Source organism: Podarcis liolepis, assembly GCF_965112155.1.
Source record: "Podarcis liolepis genome assembly, chromosome: 7".
Lineage (NCBI taxonomy): Eukaryota > Metazoa > Chordata > Lepidosauria > Squamata > Lacertidae > Podarcis > Podarcis liolepis.
The window spans coordinates 46,065,048-46,083,977 of NC_139561.1; the positions used below are offsets into that span (position 1 = coordinate 46,065,048).

The 18,930-nt window shown below is 47.8% G+C and overlaps 2 protein-coding genes across 3 annotated transcripts; one reads left to right on the plus strand and one right to left on the minus strand.

Moving 5' to 3' along the window:
* Positions 1–479: 479 nt before the first annotated feature.
* Positions 480–13,915, plus strand: ADAT1 (adenosine deaminase tRNA specific 1). Of its 2 annotated transcripts, XM_083514806.1 has the most exons (10): positions 480–1,335; positions 2,326–2,394; positions 2,571–2,625; positions 3,491–3,621; positions 4,065–4,560; positions 4,711–4,856; positions 5,654–5,753; positions 8,624–8,710; positions 10,237–12,239; positions 12,736–13,915. In XM_083514806.1, the coding sequence occupies exons 1-9, from the start codon at positions 1,182–1,184 to the stop codon at positions 10,367–10,369; spliced, it is 1,371 nt and encodes a 456-aa protein (XP_083370932.1). In that variant the 5' UTR covers positions 480–1,181; the 3' UTR covers positions 10,370–12,239; positions 12,736–13,915. The 2 variants fall into 2 exon arrangements, with proteins under 2 accessions (XP_083370932.1, XP_083370933.1); XM_083514807.1 differs by lacking the exon at positions 2,571–2,625 and having other exon boundaries at positions 482–1,335.
* Positions 13,633–18,750, minus strand: GABARAPL2 (GABA type A receptor associated protein like 2). Its single transcript, XM_083514856.1, has 4 exons — positions 18,612–18,750; positions 18,343–18,398; positions 16,761–16,933; positions 13,633–14,153 (listed from the first exon to the last, which is right to left on the minus strand). The coding sequence occupies exons 1-4, from the start codon at positions 18,643–18,645 to the stop codon at positions 14,063–14,065; spliced, it is 354 nt and encodes a 117-aa protein (XP_083370982.1). The 5' UTR covers positions 18,646–18,750; the 3' UTR covers positions 13,633–14,062.
* Between the last annotated feature and the right edge of the window lie 180 nt (positions 18,751–18,930).

An 18,930-nucleotide genomic window follows, 5' to 3' on the forward strand; every position in this document is an offset into this window, starting at 1 on the left:
CTACTTGTCTTTAACGGTTATTTTGAAAGCATGAAGTGTCTTGGGAATGCCATGCTGTCTTCGGAGCCATATGAAGAATGATGGACATTAGGGAATCTGCTCAGTGTCTGGGTGAATGAGCATAACCAACGTTGCAAACCTCAGAAGTAAAATGTCACAGCTCAGCTCCCTGTTGATTGCTAACCAGTATATAGTGAAAGGGGCAGGATGTCAAGAGAGAACATCGCTTAGTTTGCAGTGGCGTCCACCCTGCTGAGGTCACCTGCCTTTTCCAGACGCCTTCCGTTGCATTTATTATGTTGCATTCCTCCAACTGTCTTGCATTTGTTGCTACTTTCTGAGAAATGGCCTGTGGTGTTAGTATGTTGCCATTTTATGAGCCCTGTTCCCTTTTAACAAAACCCATGAGCCTTCCCCTGTCTTCAGGTAGTGATTTATTGCTTTATACTTAATAGTTGGGAAATAAACGGAAAGCCACACGGTAGCCCCTTCAAAGCACAGAGGAGCGGGGCTTAGCTGCTTGAGTTTTTTGAGCTGAGCGCGTGATGCTCTTCTGAAATGCCTGGGTCGCCCGAGGTGATGTAAAAAATAACTAGGAAGTCCACCCTGCAGGTAAATGAGCGGTCACTCTATACCTTATTGCTTCTAGGATTCCCGATAGCAACCTTCACTTGCCGCTCTGGTCGGCTAAAGGGAAGAGCCGCTCTGTCCGGCTCTGTCTCTATGGCGCCTGCCGAGTGTCGCCCCACGTGGCCCTCTGGGAGCCGGAAGTGCCGCTAAGGTACGGCGGGAGGCATACCGGCTCTGATTTTCCCCGAGCAAGAGCACCTCTTAGCGTTTGCAGAGCGCCTCCTTAGATCCCGGCGCTCCTAGAGAGGAGCGGGGCACCGTCGCCACAGAGCTTTTCCGTCTTGCTCCCGGCGGCCTCCGCCGGTTCTTGACTTCCTGGCCGGTAGCAGCTTCTGCCTGGTGGGTCCTGGGGACGGTCGGTGCCTGTTGCGACGAGGCTCTTAGCGGGGATGCTCGGCCGGGCAGGGGAAGCAGGAGGAGCCCGCCTCGCGCTTCGGCAGGTCTGGGACTGCTGGACGGTCTCTCTCTCGCATCCCGCACCACAATCCCCGGCGGCGGCTGGGAGTTGGAGCCCCGCGACCTCCGTAGGTCCCCGGTAGGGAGTGAGGCAGATGTCCGTCTCGCCGCCCCAAAGGATGTGGACCGCCGACGAGGTGGCCGCCCTGTGCTACAGCCACTACGAGGCCCGGCTGCCTAAGCAAGGGAAGCCGGCGGCTGGTCGAGAGTGGACTCTGCTGGCGGCGGTGCTGCAGGTGGAGAGCGCAGGTGAGGCTTGGAGAGGACCAGGTGGGCTCTGGCTTCTGCGGCGGGAGGAGGCGCCTTGACCAAAGGGGGCGCCTTAAAGGGAAACCCAGCGAGGGCCTTTCGTTTTCTGGTGTTGGTGTCCCAGCTTTCTGTGGCCGTTCTTGATTATTAAGCATCCCAGCCTATTTCCATGGGTCTGTCTGATGCACCGATATGCCTTGCAGGGGTAGCTGTGCTGCTGGATATAACCGAGGAGGCTGCTGCTGCCTTCAGCTCCTCCTAGCAGAACTTGGTTGCCCCAAGTGAGTCACCCTAGTTGTGTCCCTGGCTTATGTGGCAGATCGCCTCCCCCCTGACTGGAGAGGATGGCATACTTGGGGGGAAGAGTTCCATTTGGGATTAGGGTGTTGATTCCAATGCTTCAAGAGCTTCTGGTCTGTTTCAGAACACTTGTGCCAGTTACTGCCATTAAAGCTTTCAGTGGATTAGGACCTGTTTACTTTATCTCATATAAATATCACCCCCCCCCCAGCACTAAGACTTTCAGGAGAGGGGTTTCACTGTCCACCCCCTCCGGCCCCTGCAAAAAATAAGTGAGCCTCTCTGTGATTCTGTGAAGCCAGGGTGTTTGGTTCTAGAATAAAGAAGAGAGAGAAGAGCTGTGGGTGATTTGGTATCTTCCCTAAAGGGGATCAGGGGATTGCACTCAGTGGCAGCACCCAGGCTCTGGAACTCCCTTCCCAGGGAGGCTGGGTAGACTCTCCCATTGTGCCTCCAACCCTGAGGAATAACAAGAAATAACTTTCATGGGACCATCATCTATTGGGACTTAAGAAGTGTGTGTGTGAAATGAGGGTAAGACACTGCAGAGGCAACTGTGGAACTGTCGTTGCTTCAGCCTTGCTGCTCCTGATCCTGGCTTTGTATGGGTGAAGCCCAACCCAAAATTTTCTCTACCCTGCTGCGGACATTGTCTGTCCCTCTTCCAACTACCAATATTTCCCCCCTCAGAAATAAAGGCGATTGTTGCCATGGGAACTGGAACGAAATGCATTGGGCAGTCAGAAATGAGGAAGACTGGTAAGCAGCCCCCTTCCCACCTGCTGGAGCCCACTGAGCTAGGTCCCCCCTCCTCACAAGCCCCTTGGAATGGAGCAAGGGCAGCTGCACACTGGTGTGGCTACATGCTTGGCTTCCTCCTGGAGAGGAACCGTGTCAGGCTTACTCTGTTGGTTTTGGTGGTCGTGCTTCTACAGGAGACATCCTCAATGACAGCCATGCCGAAGTGGTGGCCAAGAGGAGCTTCCAGAGGTGAGTAATGAGCTTGAGGGTGGACTCGGGGGCGGGGGTTGGAAGATTCCCTAGAATGGGCAGCTTCTTTGGGGGCCTGCTTATTCCAGCTCTGTGGCCCTTTAAGCCAGCTAAACTTTGCACTTTTCCTACCTGCAATGCATCTGAGAAAAGAGCAGGACCTGCTTGAATTGGCTGATCAATTATTTTAAGAATTTGTAAACTGTATACAAATTACAAAGCAAAGTTAAGAACACAAAGTCAACCAAAATTAAAAGTTGCAGAAATAGAATGGACTAATTGAGGAAAGCTTGTGGGGAGAAATAAGTTTTCAATGGACATAAAAAAGTGTTTCTGTCTGGCAGATTCATCTCATCCAACAGTGCCTGCAGGTGTGTTCCCACCACCATCTCAATCACCCTTCCAAAATAGGGGGACTGGCAACTCGGGGATAGTCGTCAAGAACCAGAGTAGTCCATCTCTGCTGAGTATCTGGACCATCTTCCAGACACATCCTGGACCATCTTCCAGATACATCCCAATGACAGAGTCCAACAGTATGCTAGCAAACATTCACCCACCTAATGATATAAGCCTGCATTCTAGGGTAGCAGCTCACCCTGCCTAGGTTGTCCTCTCCTAACTTAAGCTTTCATCAGAAGATAGGTTAGTCGTACACACCCTCCCCATAGGAATGCTTCTCTCACCAAGGAGTGCCCTCTAACATCAGGTTCTTGCAGAACTCTCATAAATGCAAATTAAAACACGCAAATGAAGTGGCAGTTTTTCTCAGCAGTCCCAGGGAGGATCGTATTAGATTCAGGTGCCCCCAGGAGGGGTACTGCTGATGATGTCTCTTGTAAAGCAGCTGTCCTCTTGCCCCCAGGTACCTCCTTCACCAGCTGTGGCTGGCAGCTGTGTGCCAAGAGCCCAGCATCTTCCATCCAGGAATGGAGGAAGGGAAGTGGATTCTCAAACCACACATCACCTTTATTTTTTTCTCCAGCCACACACCTTGTGAGTATGTGAGAACAACTCTTTTGGTTGGGGGAATCTCTCCCCTGCCCTTGGTGGCCTCCCTTGGAGCTGGGTGGTAGCCTGGTGGAGGTGGAGGGGGTAAGTTCCTGCAGTGAAATTGTGAAAGAGCTTGGCTGCCAAATAGCCCAGCATATCACTGAGCCACTGGGCTGGATATAAAGGTAACTGAAACTCACTGTGGGTAAGCTATAAAAAGGGTGAATGCTACATTATGCATTGTTAGGAAAGGGATTGAAAATAAACGGCCAGTATCTTAATGCCATTATACAAATTAATGAGGAAAGCATGCTTGGAAGACTGTACAGCTGTGGTTGCCTCACCCCAAAAGAGGATGGGTTCTCTGCTCCAGGGAATTTTTCCTCTGTGGGAGAGAGCCCCTGCTTGTCTTTGTCTTTTAAGAGCCCACCCCCCATTTCTTCTAGGTGGGGATGCTTCGATTATCCCAGTCTTGGAAGTGGAAGCACAGCCTTGCCAGCCCCTGAAGCCATCAAAGGCAGCTAAGAGGGGCATCAGTGACTGTGGGCCTCTGGCAGCTGAAAGGGAGTCTGAAGAGATGGCAGCTGACCATTTCCCCAAGAGACAAAAAGTCTGTGGTGCTGAGCTCCCTGCTGAGGACCGTGTAGGAACCAAAGTGGTGGATGTCCACAGAACTGGGGCCAAGTGTGTCCCAGGAGAGGCAGGGGATTCCCAGCGGCCAGGTGGCGACTACCACACCGTGGGGCTTCTACGGATCAAGCCAGGCCGTGGGGCCCAGACAGCCTCCATGTCTTGCAGCGATAAGCTGTTGCGCTGGAATGTCCTTGGCTGCCAGGGAGCCCTCCTGATGCATTTCCTCCAGCAGCCCATCTACTTTTCAGCCATGGTTGTGGGCCGTTGTCCCTACAGCCAGGAGGCCCTGCAGAGGGCCATCGTTGCAAGGTGAGCCAGTTGTGAGGATGGGGAGGGTATTAGCCAGGTGGGTGGAGCAGCCCATTGCAGTTACTTCTGGGGATCATGCTTGTTTCCTTATTCGAAACACTGGATAGTGCCATGTTGCTGAACGGTGGTTGTGCTCTTCTGTCCCCCCAGGGGTCTGCCTGTTTTGTGTTTGCCGGATGGTTTCCGAGTTCAGGAGGTGGAAATCCTGCAGTCCCAGCTGGGCTTCATCCACAGCCGTGAAGCAGTCCAGGCCAACCATGCTCTGCGCCAAGGGAAGGTGGTGCCCTGCGGGGCAGGTGGGTGTCTCCAGGGGTGTTTATGAGGGTGCTTGGGCTTTCCGCTCCCCCTCCCTTGCTTGGAGGTGGCAGCAGGGAGACCCTGCTGTGGGAATTGTTATTGTTTGTATGCATTGCCAGAGCCATAAAAGTCTGAGGGCAATTCCAATGTTGCCATCTAACCAAAGAGACCAACTTGCATTTTGGGGGTTGGACTAGATGACCCTTGGGATCTCTTCCAACTCTAAAATTTTATGAGAAGGAAACTTGGAGGTGGGGGTAGAGTGGGGAGCAATAGATTTCCTTCTGGAAGTTCCCTGGGTATTTTGGCTGACTTGATGGATAAACAGATATTATTGGCAGAGCAAATAAACATTACTGATAAAATTGCAGTTTGTAATAATAGAAAGCAATGCTGGCTGCACTGGAGGGAATAAAATCACCAGGTAGGAGAAAGGGAAAGGAGGAAAAGGAGAGGCAGTAGCTAACCAATGTGTGCGCATTTGGTGTGAGCGCATACCTGGGCCACCGCCGCCTTCTCGGGGATATGGCTAAAGCACTTGTTGAGATGGCTGGTTATGAGCTGGGGGTTTTAAGGGAGGGAGAAAGATGTCATTGTGTTACTGCCTAGTGATAGGGTTGCAGGCATTGGGGCAGCAAAAGGCGAAGCTGGTGATCCACAGCTGGTAACAGTGGTAGGAGCAAAGGCTGTCTGCAAAAGAATAACCATCTGAGTTGGGGGCTTTACAGGATGGCACTTAGTGTTTCCCTTGCATATTTTGTGGCAAGTGACTGCTCCTTCCTCTCTTTCTTCCCAGCTATCAGCTGGAGTGCTGTTCCAGAGCACCCACTCGATGTCACTTCACATGGCTTCAAGCAGGGGTCAACCAAGAAAGTGATTGGAAGCCCAAAGTCCAGGTGTGTGTCTCAGGTGGCAGGAGCCACAGCTAGGTAGTGGGGTGTCTGTGAGAGAGAGGCAGATGCAGTCCTTCGGATGATTTCTGTGTGCGCGCTGAGTGAGCCAGACTTGCTGAATTTCACAGAAGAGGTGAGTCTCAAACAACAAGAGCCTGACTCTTTCAATTGACTTCATTCTGTACCACCCCCACCCTGCTTCTTCTGAACTGGTTTCATAGCAGACATTTTGTCCGGTTTTTAACTTCCTTACCATTAGTGATAAATGATTCAGGTCAGTTGCTTGGTCTTGCCATAGGAACGTAAGAAAAGCCCTAGAGCTGGATTAGGCCAAAGATGGCCCATCTAGCCCTGTGTCCTCACAGTGGCCAACCAGATGCCATAAAGGGAAGCCTGCAAGTAGGATCCAAGCACAAACAGAGCATTTTCCCACTCAGGATCCCACCAGCGACTGGTAATCAGAGGCATGTCGCCATCTTCTCTAGTAGTACGCCATCAACATGCCTCCCGCTGTTGAAAGTCATTGTGGCCAAGTGGGCTGTGAAGCATTCTCCGTGTGTGTGTGTGTGTGTGTGTGTGTGTGTGTGTGTGTGTCTAAACGCTGGGATCAAGCAACAGAACTGACACACTTAACATACATTAAATGAAAAATAATGCCTGAGACACACAGTTTACATGAGCTGCGAATGAACACGGAGGGTGGCCCAAATTGGTTGGAATCACCCTGGAAAGAAATCTTCCACAGTGTGGAGCAGGAGCCTGAAGTGTTGCAGCTGTAATCGTAACAATACCAGCTGCATAGACAATGAGACCATTTATTACTGGGCTGCTTCTAAGGAAATGGGGAAGGAGGCTTGGCATCTCAAGGGAAAGTTTTTAGTCAGCAGCTGATCAGCTTACAGCTTCCCAGGAGACAAAGATCCTCTGAGGAGAAGAGGGTGGACAGTTGTCATTGCAGGGTGAGGGGAGGTGTCGGAGTGTAGCACTTTGGCCCTACAAGGATCTATACTGGGAGTGGCAAAATAACCTTGAGATATGGTGATGATTAATGAGGGAGTGAGGGCGGTGTTTTCTTCAAATCTGCTCAGGACAGTAGCATTCCAAGCAAGACACATGAGCTCCTCACGGGTATGTGTGCGCGTAGGAACCAGGCAACAGAGTTGGCACGCTTAACATACATGAAGTAGAAAATAATCCCCAAGACATACAATCTGTCCCAGGGGGCTGAGTTACCTGCAGTCATCCTAGAAGGGAATCTCGGCCCCAGTGAAAAGGGGCATGTGTGTTGCTAAGGGCCAGAGTAATTTCATTACAGGCTTGTTGACAGGCTTGAGACAGGCTGATCATATAACACTTGGCATAGCTGCAGCGGCTGCTGGCACATTTCAAAGTGCTGGTTTTAACCTGGAAGGTCCTTTATGGCTCAGGATCCCAATATCCTTCAGAACTCCTTTCTCAATACAAACTTTCCAGACCCTTTGGCCTTCACCTGTGGGTGGCAACAAGGGCAAAGTTTTTTTGGGGGGGGGCTTCTCCATCTATGGAGGTCTGTCCTGGCACCATCATTAAAATCCTTTTGACACCAGGTTAAAAATTAAGTCATTTTCTCCTAGGCTTTTGATGGATTGTGACAAGCTGGTTGATCGCCTGTTGAATGAAAAATTATTGTTGCTGAAGCTTTTGTTGTTGCTTTTCTGCTGGGTTTGTTTGTAGTTTATTGGAATTGTTTTATAATTTTTCTTTTTGGCTTTTAATCTTTCCTTAAGTTGCTTAGATACTTTTTTGGTAGTAGATAAAAAATAAGTTACTTAACTAATTATATTAATAATGACATGTAAAAGAATCAAGAATCAATACCATGTTCAGTTTTGGCAGCCCCACGTGAGAAAGCATAGTCAGAAATGGGAGCCTTATGAGGCAGGATAGCTACAACTCCTGGATTTTAGACATAAACATTGTTGAGAAGCAAGTGGGAAAGACGACCCAGTGTGTTGTAGTGGGCACAGCCTTGGACTAAGACTTGGGAGACTATGGTGATGATGTACCAACACAGGGCACTTTACAATATAAAAACAAAAAAAAAATACATAACTTAGTAACAAACTAACTTTAAAAGGCCATGGATGGTTTAATTAAACAAAGGCCTGGAAGAAGAGGACTGGTTTTGCATGGGGCTTAAAGACATGTAACCAAGATATGTAACAAAGGCACCAGGTGAGCGTCCCTGGGGAGAGCATTCCGCAAGCAGAGAGCCACCACAGAAAAAGCCCATTCTGGTGTGCCATCTCCCATCATCAACCACAAATCCACAGGCCCACCAGAATGAAGCTACGGAACCACTGGAGGCCAATGGACCACATTTTGGGAACCCCTATGTACACCATCTTGAACTCCTTGGAATATAAATGTACTCATCATCATCATGATGCTATTTGTGTACCTTTCCCAGTCATCTGATTTTGGGGGGGCGGGATGCTGTGCTAATTCAACAGATAAATCCAGGCAGTTTTAGTTACTTAAAATTCTCAATCCTTAGGCAGCATGCCTCTATTTTTTAAAGGTTTTTTTTAATATAACTATCATAAGAACTTGAGCCTCTTCTTACACTCACACAAGGAAAAAAAGCCTTATTATGGCAGATTCCCTCATAGATTGCCAATTGCACCAGTCTCCTTTGGGCATTAGGTGTTACGAATCCCTGTCAACCTGCAGATATCAATTTCTGAAAAAGCAGAGGTCTTGCAAGAAGCTTTTTTGCAGTGGCCTTTGGGGACAGAAACTTGTCAAAGCAGCACTTCAACCAACAAGCTGGCACCCTTGTCTCCTTTTGCAATGAGACTTATGATCAGAATTTGGTCTTCTGTTGCCGATAGGTCTCAAATCTGCAAGGTGGAACTCTTTCATGCATTCCTGAAGCTGGCGGCCAGCATTCCACAGGAAAAACTGCCAAAAACTCTCAGGTGAGGAATTTCCCACTGTCTTTTAACTGCTCCATGCTCCACTTCTCCGACAGCAGGAGGGCCCCATGTTCTCCCTGTACCACCATGGGGTTGGCAACTTTTTCCTTTGAAAGGTAAATTGACCAATGGGAAAAGTGAGCCAGTGGACAGAGCTAAAGTCCAAAGCAGCTGGCATTTGGAGGCCTGCGGAGTTTGTTTAGCTCTTTCTCTCTCGCCTTGTACTGCTCCATCCCTTTAGGCCGCCTGCAGCAAGGCTATGAGCCACAGTTTTGCAACTCAGTTCTATGGGGATTGTATCCTGTCTTTCTAATAGAAAACACCGTATCATTGTTCTTTCCCAAGCTTTCCCTCCTGTATGCTACCCACTTCCCGTTTAGCTGCATCTCCCTGTACTGAATGGCTTTCCCCTGCGGTGTCTTACAATCTTTGCATTAATGCTATGTTTGCTTTGGCTGTATTGAGGTTGCGTGCAGACACTTCCAGGGCCAGGCTCTCATCTTCCCTGTTCTGCCACACTCCAGCCAGCACCTGCTTCTGCAGGCTGCCTAGATGTGCTGTGTGTACTAAGAGGAATGCTGGCCCCCATGCTGCTTGCATAACTTCTCCTTCCTCAAACATATTTTGGGCTTTGCTTAGTTTTGCAATTTCCTGGGGTTTTGTTTGCACTTTGCCTGTTTCCTGTCTCTCTGTACCCTTGAGGCAGAGACTGGTGCCCAGGCAGTTGGTTCTGATTTGACACGGTTGTCCCTCCCTGTGGGCAGGAGGGGGCAGTATTTCTATATTCAGGTAGCTTGGTCTTCTTCCTGCACACTTTGATGGGGCAGGAGCTGCTGAGGACAGTGGGCCTCTGTCCTGTTCACCTTGGGTGCTTAACTTCCCTTCTTGTTCAGCCACAGAGTGCCCAGAGAGGAGCAAAACCTGCCCTTCTTCAGCAAAGTTTCTGGCAAGAGCAGGGCTGGACACAAGTTGGTGTGCTGGATACAGTTGGTGTTTTGATACTCTATGGTGGGCAGCAGCTGCATGGCTTTAAAAATAAATAAAAAATGGTTACGTAATACACATTGGCTGAGTGCAAAGCTTTTGTTCAGGCCTCAGCCTGCCTCACAGCCTTTCAGATGTCCGCAGATATCCCCTCCCACAAAACACAGGCAAAGCTGTCAACATCCTACTCCAGTCCCTGCAAAAACACAAAGTTTCCTTTTATCCTGCTACCCGCCACCTTCAGCAACTTGCCAAGTAGGTGGTATGTGCACAAGCTGAGTGTCCCACTTTGTGGGTGTTTGTATGGCCTCCTCCGGGCCTCTCCCTTGCAAGGCAAACACAGGCAGAGCTGCTTTTGACCGTTTCTACACCAAAACGTTTTATTGCAGCCCTTGGCCATGAGGTTTTGGTGTGGCTGTTGAATGTTTGCTATTTGTTGGGCTAAGCGTGGCCTGAGCGGTGATGATATCCTTTGTTTACAAAGAGCTGGGAGGAGAAAGCAAGGCAGGACAGTGACCCATTCCAGGACTGTTTTTTCTCCTCAGAGAGAAGAAATTAAAGACTTACTGGGAGTATAAGGAAGCCGCTGCCAGTTACCAAGAAGCCTGGAAAGCACTGCACAGCCAAGCTTTGGGCTGCTGGGTGAGGAACAGTCGTGATTACCTGCACTTCACGTGAGAGGAGGAAGTTGCACTGTGACACCTGGCTCAGAGGCAAGACTGCCTCACCTAGGGGGTGGGGTGTTACTGGTCCCTCCCTGTGACTGACAGGCAGAGAGCTGCAATGATTGAAACTTGAAAGATAAATATTCTTGAAACTTATTTTTAAACCACCACGACTGCTACATACTTAGCCACCACCACCCTTTACATTTTAACAAAAGGGCATACAGTGGTACCTCAGGTTACATATGCTTCAGATTACATACGTTTCAGGTTACAGACTCCGCGAACCCAGAAATAGTACCTCGGGTTAAGAACTTTGCTTCAGGATGAGAACAGAAATTGCGTGGCGGCGGCGGTGCAGCAGCAGCGGGAGGCCCCATTAGCTAAAGTGGCACTTCAGGTTAAGAACAGTTTCAGGTTAAGAACGGACCTCCGGAACGAATTAAGTACTTAACCCGAGGTACCACTGTACTAAAACAGCCCATGAACCCTGTTACTTAATTGTCTCAGCATGGTCTTTTCTGTTTTTGTCTTTCTGTAACTTGGGTGTGACTGAGGTTATCAAGTCAGGCTGAGATTGCAAACAGCTCTTTGCAAATCTATTGTTAATTAACAGTAGTAGACAAAAAGTGGGATCTCCAATTGTGTAATGTTTGCAGTTCTGGTGCTCGATATGAATAATTTTAATTGTATACTCATTTTAAGAAGTTATTATTTAGGTTTTTGTTGACAGAAGTTTTAGAAACTTATTAAGTACAGTAAGCCTGCAACTTATGCACATTTAACTTGTGTGCATTCAGCTTTATGCACTTTGCAATGAATAAAAAAAAAAGACTTTGGCAATCCCACCCACTGTTGCACCCAATGTGTTTTGATTGTACAGGATTTTTGGCTTTAGGTGTGATTCCTGGAACGTAACCCCAGCATAGATTGTGGTCTTACTGTACAGGACAGATTGAAAGTGACTGTTGCATGCTGGTTATTTGAACTGGTTGGAGCTCAAACATAAATGCTTAGAGCAGGGGTCATCAGTGTGCCCTCAGATGTTGCTGGACCAATCCAGTCATCCTTTACCACTGACCATGTAGTAGTGCAACAATCTGGAGGGTCCCATGTTTGTTTTCTCTGGTTCAAGAGCCTAGTGCTGTTAAAATGAGCCATTTAGGAGTTGTTCTACTGAAGCAAGCTAGGCTACTTTGTATAGTAAACAATTTCATTTAGCTTTATCAGCTTTTAGAGAATTTTGAGGTCAGCACAGCAACTGTCTAAACTGGATTGTGAGGATGAATGCATTATTGAAAATGTATCCTGTGACAGCAATGGATTACACAGCTGTGTTTTAGTATGGCTCATAGAGGTGAGTGTAATTGATAGACCTGTGCAACAAAGGCACCAGGGGATGAACACCAAGGAGAGGAAGTCCATTGCTGCTGCAGGAAGGGGAAGGAGGCCAGCTCACTCCTCAAAGATTTAAAGAGCGGCCTGATTTTCTCATGAGTGCCAACATATTACTGCATAGGATTATGGGGCCAGCCATCATTGTAAATGCAGCCTTGGGGGAGGTGAAGAATGTCACAGGGCTTGTGAAACTTCCTCATGCCCATCCTGCTTATTCACTGAAAACCTACGTAATTAATTGATCCAATCTGCCATAGTTGGCTGCCTCTTTGTTAATTATAAACAAGGTACCCACCAAGCCGGATAAATGACTAATAACATGTGATGTTATGCTAGTATTCATGACATTGTTAAGGTGTGCTTAGAACAGAACTGGCTACATCTGGCATCTACCTGCTTTTTGGATGTGGAGAGCAAATATGACCACCTCCATGACTGTAGCTAGATATATCTGTCTTTGCTCTGAATACTATCACTACAACATGGTTATTGATTTGTTGTTGTTTAGTCATTTAGTCATGCCCGACTCTTTGTGACCCCATGGACCAGAGCACGCCAGGTACTCCTGTCTTCCACTGCCTCCCGCAGTTTGGTCAAACTCATGCTGGTAGCTTCGAGAACACTATCCAGCCATCTCATCCTCTGTCGTCCCCTTCTCCTTGTGCCCTCTATCTTTCCCAACATCAGGGTCTTTTCCAGGGAGTCTTCTCTTCTCATGAGGCGGCCAAAGTATTGGAGCCTCAGCTTCACGATCTGACCTTCCAGTGAGCACTCAGGGCTGATTTCCTTAAGAATGGGGAGAGGTTTGATCTTCTTGCAGTCCATGGGACTCTCAAGAGTCTCCTCCAGCACCATAATTCAAAAGCACCAATTCTTTGGCGATCAGCCTTCTTTATGGTCCAGCTCTCACTTCCATACATCACTACTGGGAAAACCAGAGCTTTTACTATATGGACCTTTGTTGGCCAGGTGATAATCAAGGTTATTGATTAGCCTTTGTCAATCAAGAATTATAGCCAGAGCAAGCCTCATGCCTATTGTATACCTTGAAAGATACATCCATGTATCTTCCAAATAAAATGGAAATAAGACTGTTCCATAACTGCCAAATAATTGGGCATGGGTAGCATTCAGCTGACAGCTGCAAAATGTTGTTACATATTATTTTTTTAAAAAATTATGAGGACCGGGTGGCGCTGTGGGTTAAACCACAGAGCCTAGGGCTTGCCGATCAGAAGGTCGGCAGTTCGAATCCCCGCGATGGGGTGAGCTCCCGTTGCTCGGCCCTAGCTCCTGCCAACCTTAGCAGTTCAAAAGCACGTCAAAGTGCAAGTAGATAGGTACTGCTCCGACGGGAAGGTAAACGGCGTTTCCGTGCGCTGCTCTGGTTCGCCAGAAGTGGCTCAGTCATGCTGGCCACATGACCCAGAAGCTGTACGCCGGCTCCCTTGGCCAATAAAGTGAGATGAGCGCCGCAACCCCAGAGTCGGCCATGACTGCACCTAATGGTCAGGGGTCCCTTTACCTTTATTATAAAAATAAGACTGTCCACCTCCACCACCCCTTGTTAAAGAAAGGAATGGAGGGACCTGTCTCCAGATATTAAATAATCCTACAAAGGGAAGTCCTGTCCGATCACTCTTCAAAGTCCCTCACCAAAAGCTCAAGGAAACTTATCTGGCTCCTAAAGAGGAAGAGTGTGAAGCAACTTATTGGAGGTCTTCTCACAGTCTGAGAAATGCCTAGATCTGCAAAAGCAGCTGCTTCAGTGCTCACAGTTTATGCCAAAGGACAGACGGAGGATCACCCCTTGAGAACCTGACCTCGTAAGACTGTGTGTTAGAAAGTGAGGCTGAAGTAACATAGAACTGAAACACATTTGTGAGAGGAATTTTAATCAGTTTCCTCTAGCAAAATTCATCAAGAGGAAGACACTAGCCAAAATCAACATATTAGCATCTTGAGACTGTTTGTAACAATCTAGAAGCGCCCTTACTATGAAACTGTAATAATTAATAATTAGCCAAACCTTCATTTCAAAATCCCCCTCCCCCCTCACTTTAATCCCTCAACTACCTTGCTTCAGTATTTAAATAATGTCAGTATATGTGTCCCAGAGGAGAGAGACTATGGAATTTACAGCTATGAGTACAATGTGCAATGGGGAAATAAAACTTTCATAAATTACCAGGCTAACAAAAATCTATCCATATATTAAATCAACCCAGTGACAGATGCAGGATGTGCCCCGGGGTCATGATCACAAACAAGAGGCTATTTACAAGACACAAGAGGGAAGGAGATGCAATCATATGCCAAAGGTGTTTTCTCCACTATAGGCCACATACAGGAAGCCATCCTCGTCCTTCTCCTTCTCGTAAAGCTGTCCCATTGTCAGGCTGAAGGTAAGAAGATAAGACAGTGAGGAAGTTGCTAAGGTATCAAAGGAGTCTACATAGCAACTAAGACAGAATGCAAACTGAATGGAAGCCCAGGCAATTCTTTAAACAGGACCTTTTCTACTTGTACCATGTGTGTCTGTAATGATTATTATAACCAGTAGCAGCCTCTAGAATTTCCAGTAGCAGAATGTTATCAGAATATCCCTTAGCAAGAGAGGGGAAGGGATAGCACTCGGGTTCAGGAGGTTATGGGTATTTTATCTTCTGGTGTTTATATTGTGTGTGTAAATAATTTGCTGTCTTTTTGTAAACTGCTTAGAGACTGTTCTGGTATTAAGCTCAATATAAATTTCTGTTAAGCTGCAACATTTTACAAAGACTGAAGTTCATGACAAAAGATTAAAATGTTATCTACCTCTTCAGAAATTCAATCTGTAATCTAATAAAAATATGAAGGTTAAAAAAAAAGCCTGGCAAAAATAAATGAACAGAAGCACATCAGATCTATACTTGGGGTGCAATCTTGGAAGTTATGCCTACAGAATTCTAGTGGGCTTACTTCTGAGTAGGCAGGCATAGGATTGAATTAATTAAAACCATAAAATACTGATCCTCTAACATCATGAATTTGGCATAAGGGGTTAACTTCTGACTTAATACTAGGGTTTGGGGAAGATGTATTCCTCAGCCTTATTTCATGTGAGTGAGGGAAACTTTGAAGGAAAAAATGGCAGAGAGATTAAAGAAAAAGAGTAAACATTTCTACTCCCCAAATCAGTTACAAGCATTACAGATTTTTCTATAGCAAGCACTGTGTCCACCTGAGTGATCTTGCATATTCCTGTGTACACAACTTGAGCTCTGCTATTCACGCTGCTCTGAAAGTAGGAACATTTGTGTATTCTAAACTAGCACAGTAATTTCCTTTTCTTCATGACTGTAATTAACACTAGTTCTGTCTCTGAACAGACAATGGCTGCAGTAAGCAAAAGTTATGGATTGCTGGGGTAGGGCTGGAGCAAAACAGGAAAAGGAGCAGAAATGGTTTAGAAAAAGTATCTTGTCTGAGGAAAATGCACTAAATGTTTTAATTCTATAACCAGACACTTTGTGGAGAGTTGAGGAGGAAGATTAGAACACCACAACTCAACAAAACTCAGCTATACATAGCCTAACATAGTTAGACTACAGTAGCACCCCCATAGGAAAATCAATATATGAGCCCACCTGTATGATGCCTCAGGTTCCAGAACAGAAGAAAGGCAGGAGGGATATCCATGAATAAGAAAACCACATACACACACAGCTGGCCCCGCCAGCCAGCCAGCCAGCCAGGTATAAGCTGCAGCCATGGGCCACTGGAGGAAAACTGCTGCTATAACCCACAACAAAAGAAATTCTTGCCCTTATGATGACTAAGTAAAAGGGTTAAAGACTACTTGTTTTCTTAAAACTGGGGAGCATATTTCTACATTCCCTCTTAGCCAGCGGAAGGTGCAGCCAAGGCAAAAGCGGGGAGAACCACCTTGCCCTCCTCCCTCCACCTGTAGCAATTAGCTAGAAATAAAGATTTAAGCTTTTATTTCAATCCTAGTTACCAGAAAGGAGAAGGAGCAGAAAAGGTTAACTCCTTCCCTGACAAGCTGCACATTCCATGAAGATTTTATCCCCACACAGGCTGTGGAGTGGTGGCAGCAGACTTCTATTAGAGTCAATATAAAGCTTTCTGAAAGCCTAATTTGCAGTGAGAATGTGTTTCTTGAATGGGGTGGGGGTATCACAGTGCACAGGAAGGGCAAGGCTAGGATGAGGAAAGGACACCAAGGCTTGGATGCAGAGGTCCTAAGGATGGATGGATCCAGTCTTTGGACCAAGAGTTCCCCACCTCTCTTAATGGAAGCAGAATATTCAGGAGAATACACTGCTTGGCTATGAGTGTATGATACAAGCATAGCTCGCCAGGAACCGGACAGCTTACAAACAATTATATGAATATAAGAGCTGTCTCAGTCAGTAGGGCATGAGACTCTCAATCTCAGGGTTATGGGCAAAATATTCCTGCACTTCAGGGGATTGGACTAATGACCCTCATTGTCCATTTCAACTCTGATTCTGGATCAGGCCAAAAGCCCATCTAGCCTAGAATCCAAGTGCCTATGGGAAGCTCGAAAGCTGGACCTGGATGCAACAGCACTCTCCCCACCCATGATTCCTCTGAGGAATGAATAGTCATTCATACTCCAAAATCAGAGATGGAAAATATCTAGCCATCCAGATATTGCTGGATTACAACTCCTTTCAGCCCAAGCCATCATGACTAAGAGTGAGGGGTGATAAGAATTGCAATTTAGCAATGTATGAAGGACCACATGTTAATCACCCCTGCCCTAGATCATCTCAGCTGAGGCTGCAAACCGCTTCCTTTCCCTTGGAGTGAAGAAGCCAATTTCACATTGAACATACAACTGCAAAGACTGGAAACAGCTATTTCAGGACACAAGCCAAAGTGCCCTGGAGGACCATGCCATTTTAGGCAGCTGGCCATCAGCTTTGTTTTCCATGAGAAAACGGCAGCTGTTGTCCTTGAAGAAGGAAGATCCTCACCTGGATTGCGGGACAGTCTTGTCTACAAAGAGGAATATTGCCTTCTCAGATGGCAGTTGAATCCTCTTCCGGATGATCCACATAAACTGAGCAACAGTTATGTCAGATGGAACCAGGTACTTCCGCTTGTCAATGTCCACAATCTGAGAGCCTGAGACCTTTTCAACAATCACCTGCCCAAAGGACAATGGAGAGGGATAAAATGGAGGGGGACAGGATACATCAGAACATTAACACCAGGACAATATACACAATGGCAGTTGGAGAGGCTCAGCAGAAAAAATGATAAACAAGACTAGCCACAGCATGTCACAACCTCTTCTCAGTTCTCTGAAATGCAAAGGGAGGGAGGACTTTGGCACTCAAGGTTAAGCCACAAGGGCCTTTTCCCAAACTTTAATCAGTGGCTGCCCCAACCATATCCTTTCCTGGAGGGCTCTGATACAGCCTGTGTCACATAATCCTTGATGGCATTAAGGCTAGATCACAGCCATGTGTTCTATGAGGTGTTTGGAACTTCCATTGTTTCCTGCTCTCTCAATATTGGAACCCTGTGGGGGTAATCTGATGAAGCTAAATGCTAGAAGATATAGGACAGACAAAAAAAAAGTACTTCTGCACATAATCCATAGTTTAGCGATAGAATTTGCTCCCACAATATGTTGTGGCGGATTCTCCTTCATTTGAGGTTTTTAAGCAGAGGTTGGATGGCCACCTGTCATGGATGCTTTAGTTAAGATTCTTACATCACTGGGAGTTTGATTAGATGACCCTTGGTGTCCTTTCCAACTCTGCAGTTCTACGATGGTAACCAACTTGGTTGGCTTTAAATGGAATTTAGACAAATTGATGATGAATATAGCTATCAATAGCTACTAACCACAGTGCTTATGTGTATCACCAGGAGCACAGGCCTTAGGCCTTTGCTTAAAAGATATGGTGAATCACAAGTGGGAAGAGGACTATGGCTCCCATATCCTTGTCCTGGGCTTCCTATTGGAGCATCTGTTTGGCCAGTGTGCAAACTGTTATTTGAGTAGCCAAGAATCTATGGAAAAGTAAATGATATTTTTCCAATTCTAGCATATTATTCTAGCAGCTGTTAACAATTTATTATTTCCCTTGCCTTTTTGTGATAAGTTATCCTTAAGATAATCAAACAACATTACCATATGGTCTTTGGGAGGATTATAGTTCCCCCTTTTTGGTACAACTAAATCTCAGAATATCTGAATTTCTGTATACATCCACATAAAGGGGAACCCGTTTGCTTGTTTGCTCTTATGACTGAATACCCCGGCTCATGCCGGGAATGGAAGATCCAGGGGAATGTCTTCCCTCGCTCCCTCCCTCCGCTTTACAGGCCTAAATCAAAGATTCCTACCAACCGGGCGAGGCACTGGGCGGACAGAAAGATGCTCGGGCCAAACAGGCTGTTTGTTGCTTCGTTTCCGCAGGGCGGATTTCGAACGGGAGCCAACCTGCACCGATGCTGAAGAGGCCCAGCCCACCGAAACCCCACCCCGCGCGGACCTTCCGGCCTCCTCCCCGAAAGGCGAAGTAGCGGCCGCGAGAGACTTACCGGGACGCGGTCAGGGTACTTGGCCCGGATCTTGGCGGACTCCACGCAGCGGTGCTCTGCGGAGACAAACGAGGAAGGCGCGTCAGGAGGGGCCGAGAGAGACTCCGGCCGGCGCCAGAGTCCGGCGCCCCCGCCCCGCCCTTCCCACCCCCCGCCCCGCGGCGCTGCGCGTGTGGCGAGAGAGACGCCCCTCCCCCCGAGGCCGGGGACCAGGCCAGGCCTCATCCCTGGAGAAGGCGGCGGCGGCCTCCCTCCTCCTGGCCCCTCACCCAGCGCGTGGTCCTCCTTGAACATCCACTTCATGGCGCCGGTGCGGCGGGCGGGCGGGGGAAGGAAGGGAGGGGCCGGCCTGTCGGTCTTCCTCTCGGTCCGTCGGGCCCGTAGTGCCACCGTCACAACAACAACAACAACGACGAGCAGCAGCAGCCACCACTACGGCACGGCGGGCGGGACTTCCGGCTCACCGCTTCCCGGCAACCACTCGGGAGCCAGGACTTCCAGAAGGTGGGGCGAAGCGGGACGGCGCAGTGGTCACGTCGCGAGGCCCGGCCCTCCGCGCATACATCTTCGCGCCCTTCCCGCGCTGAT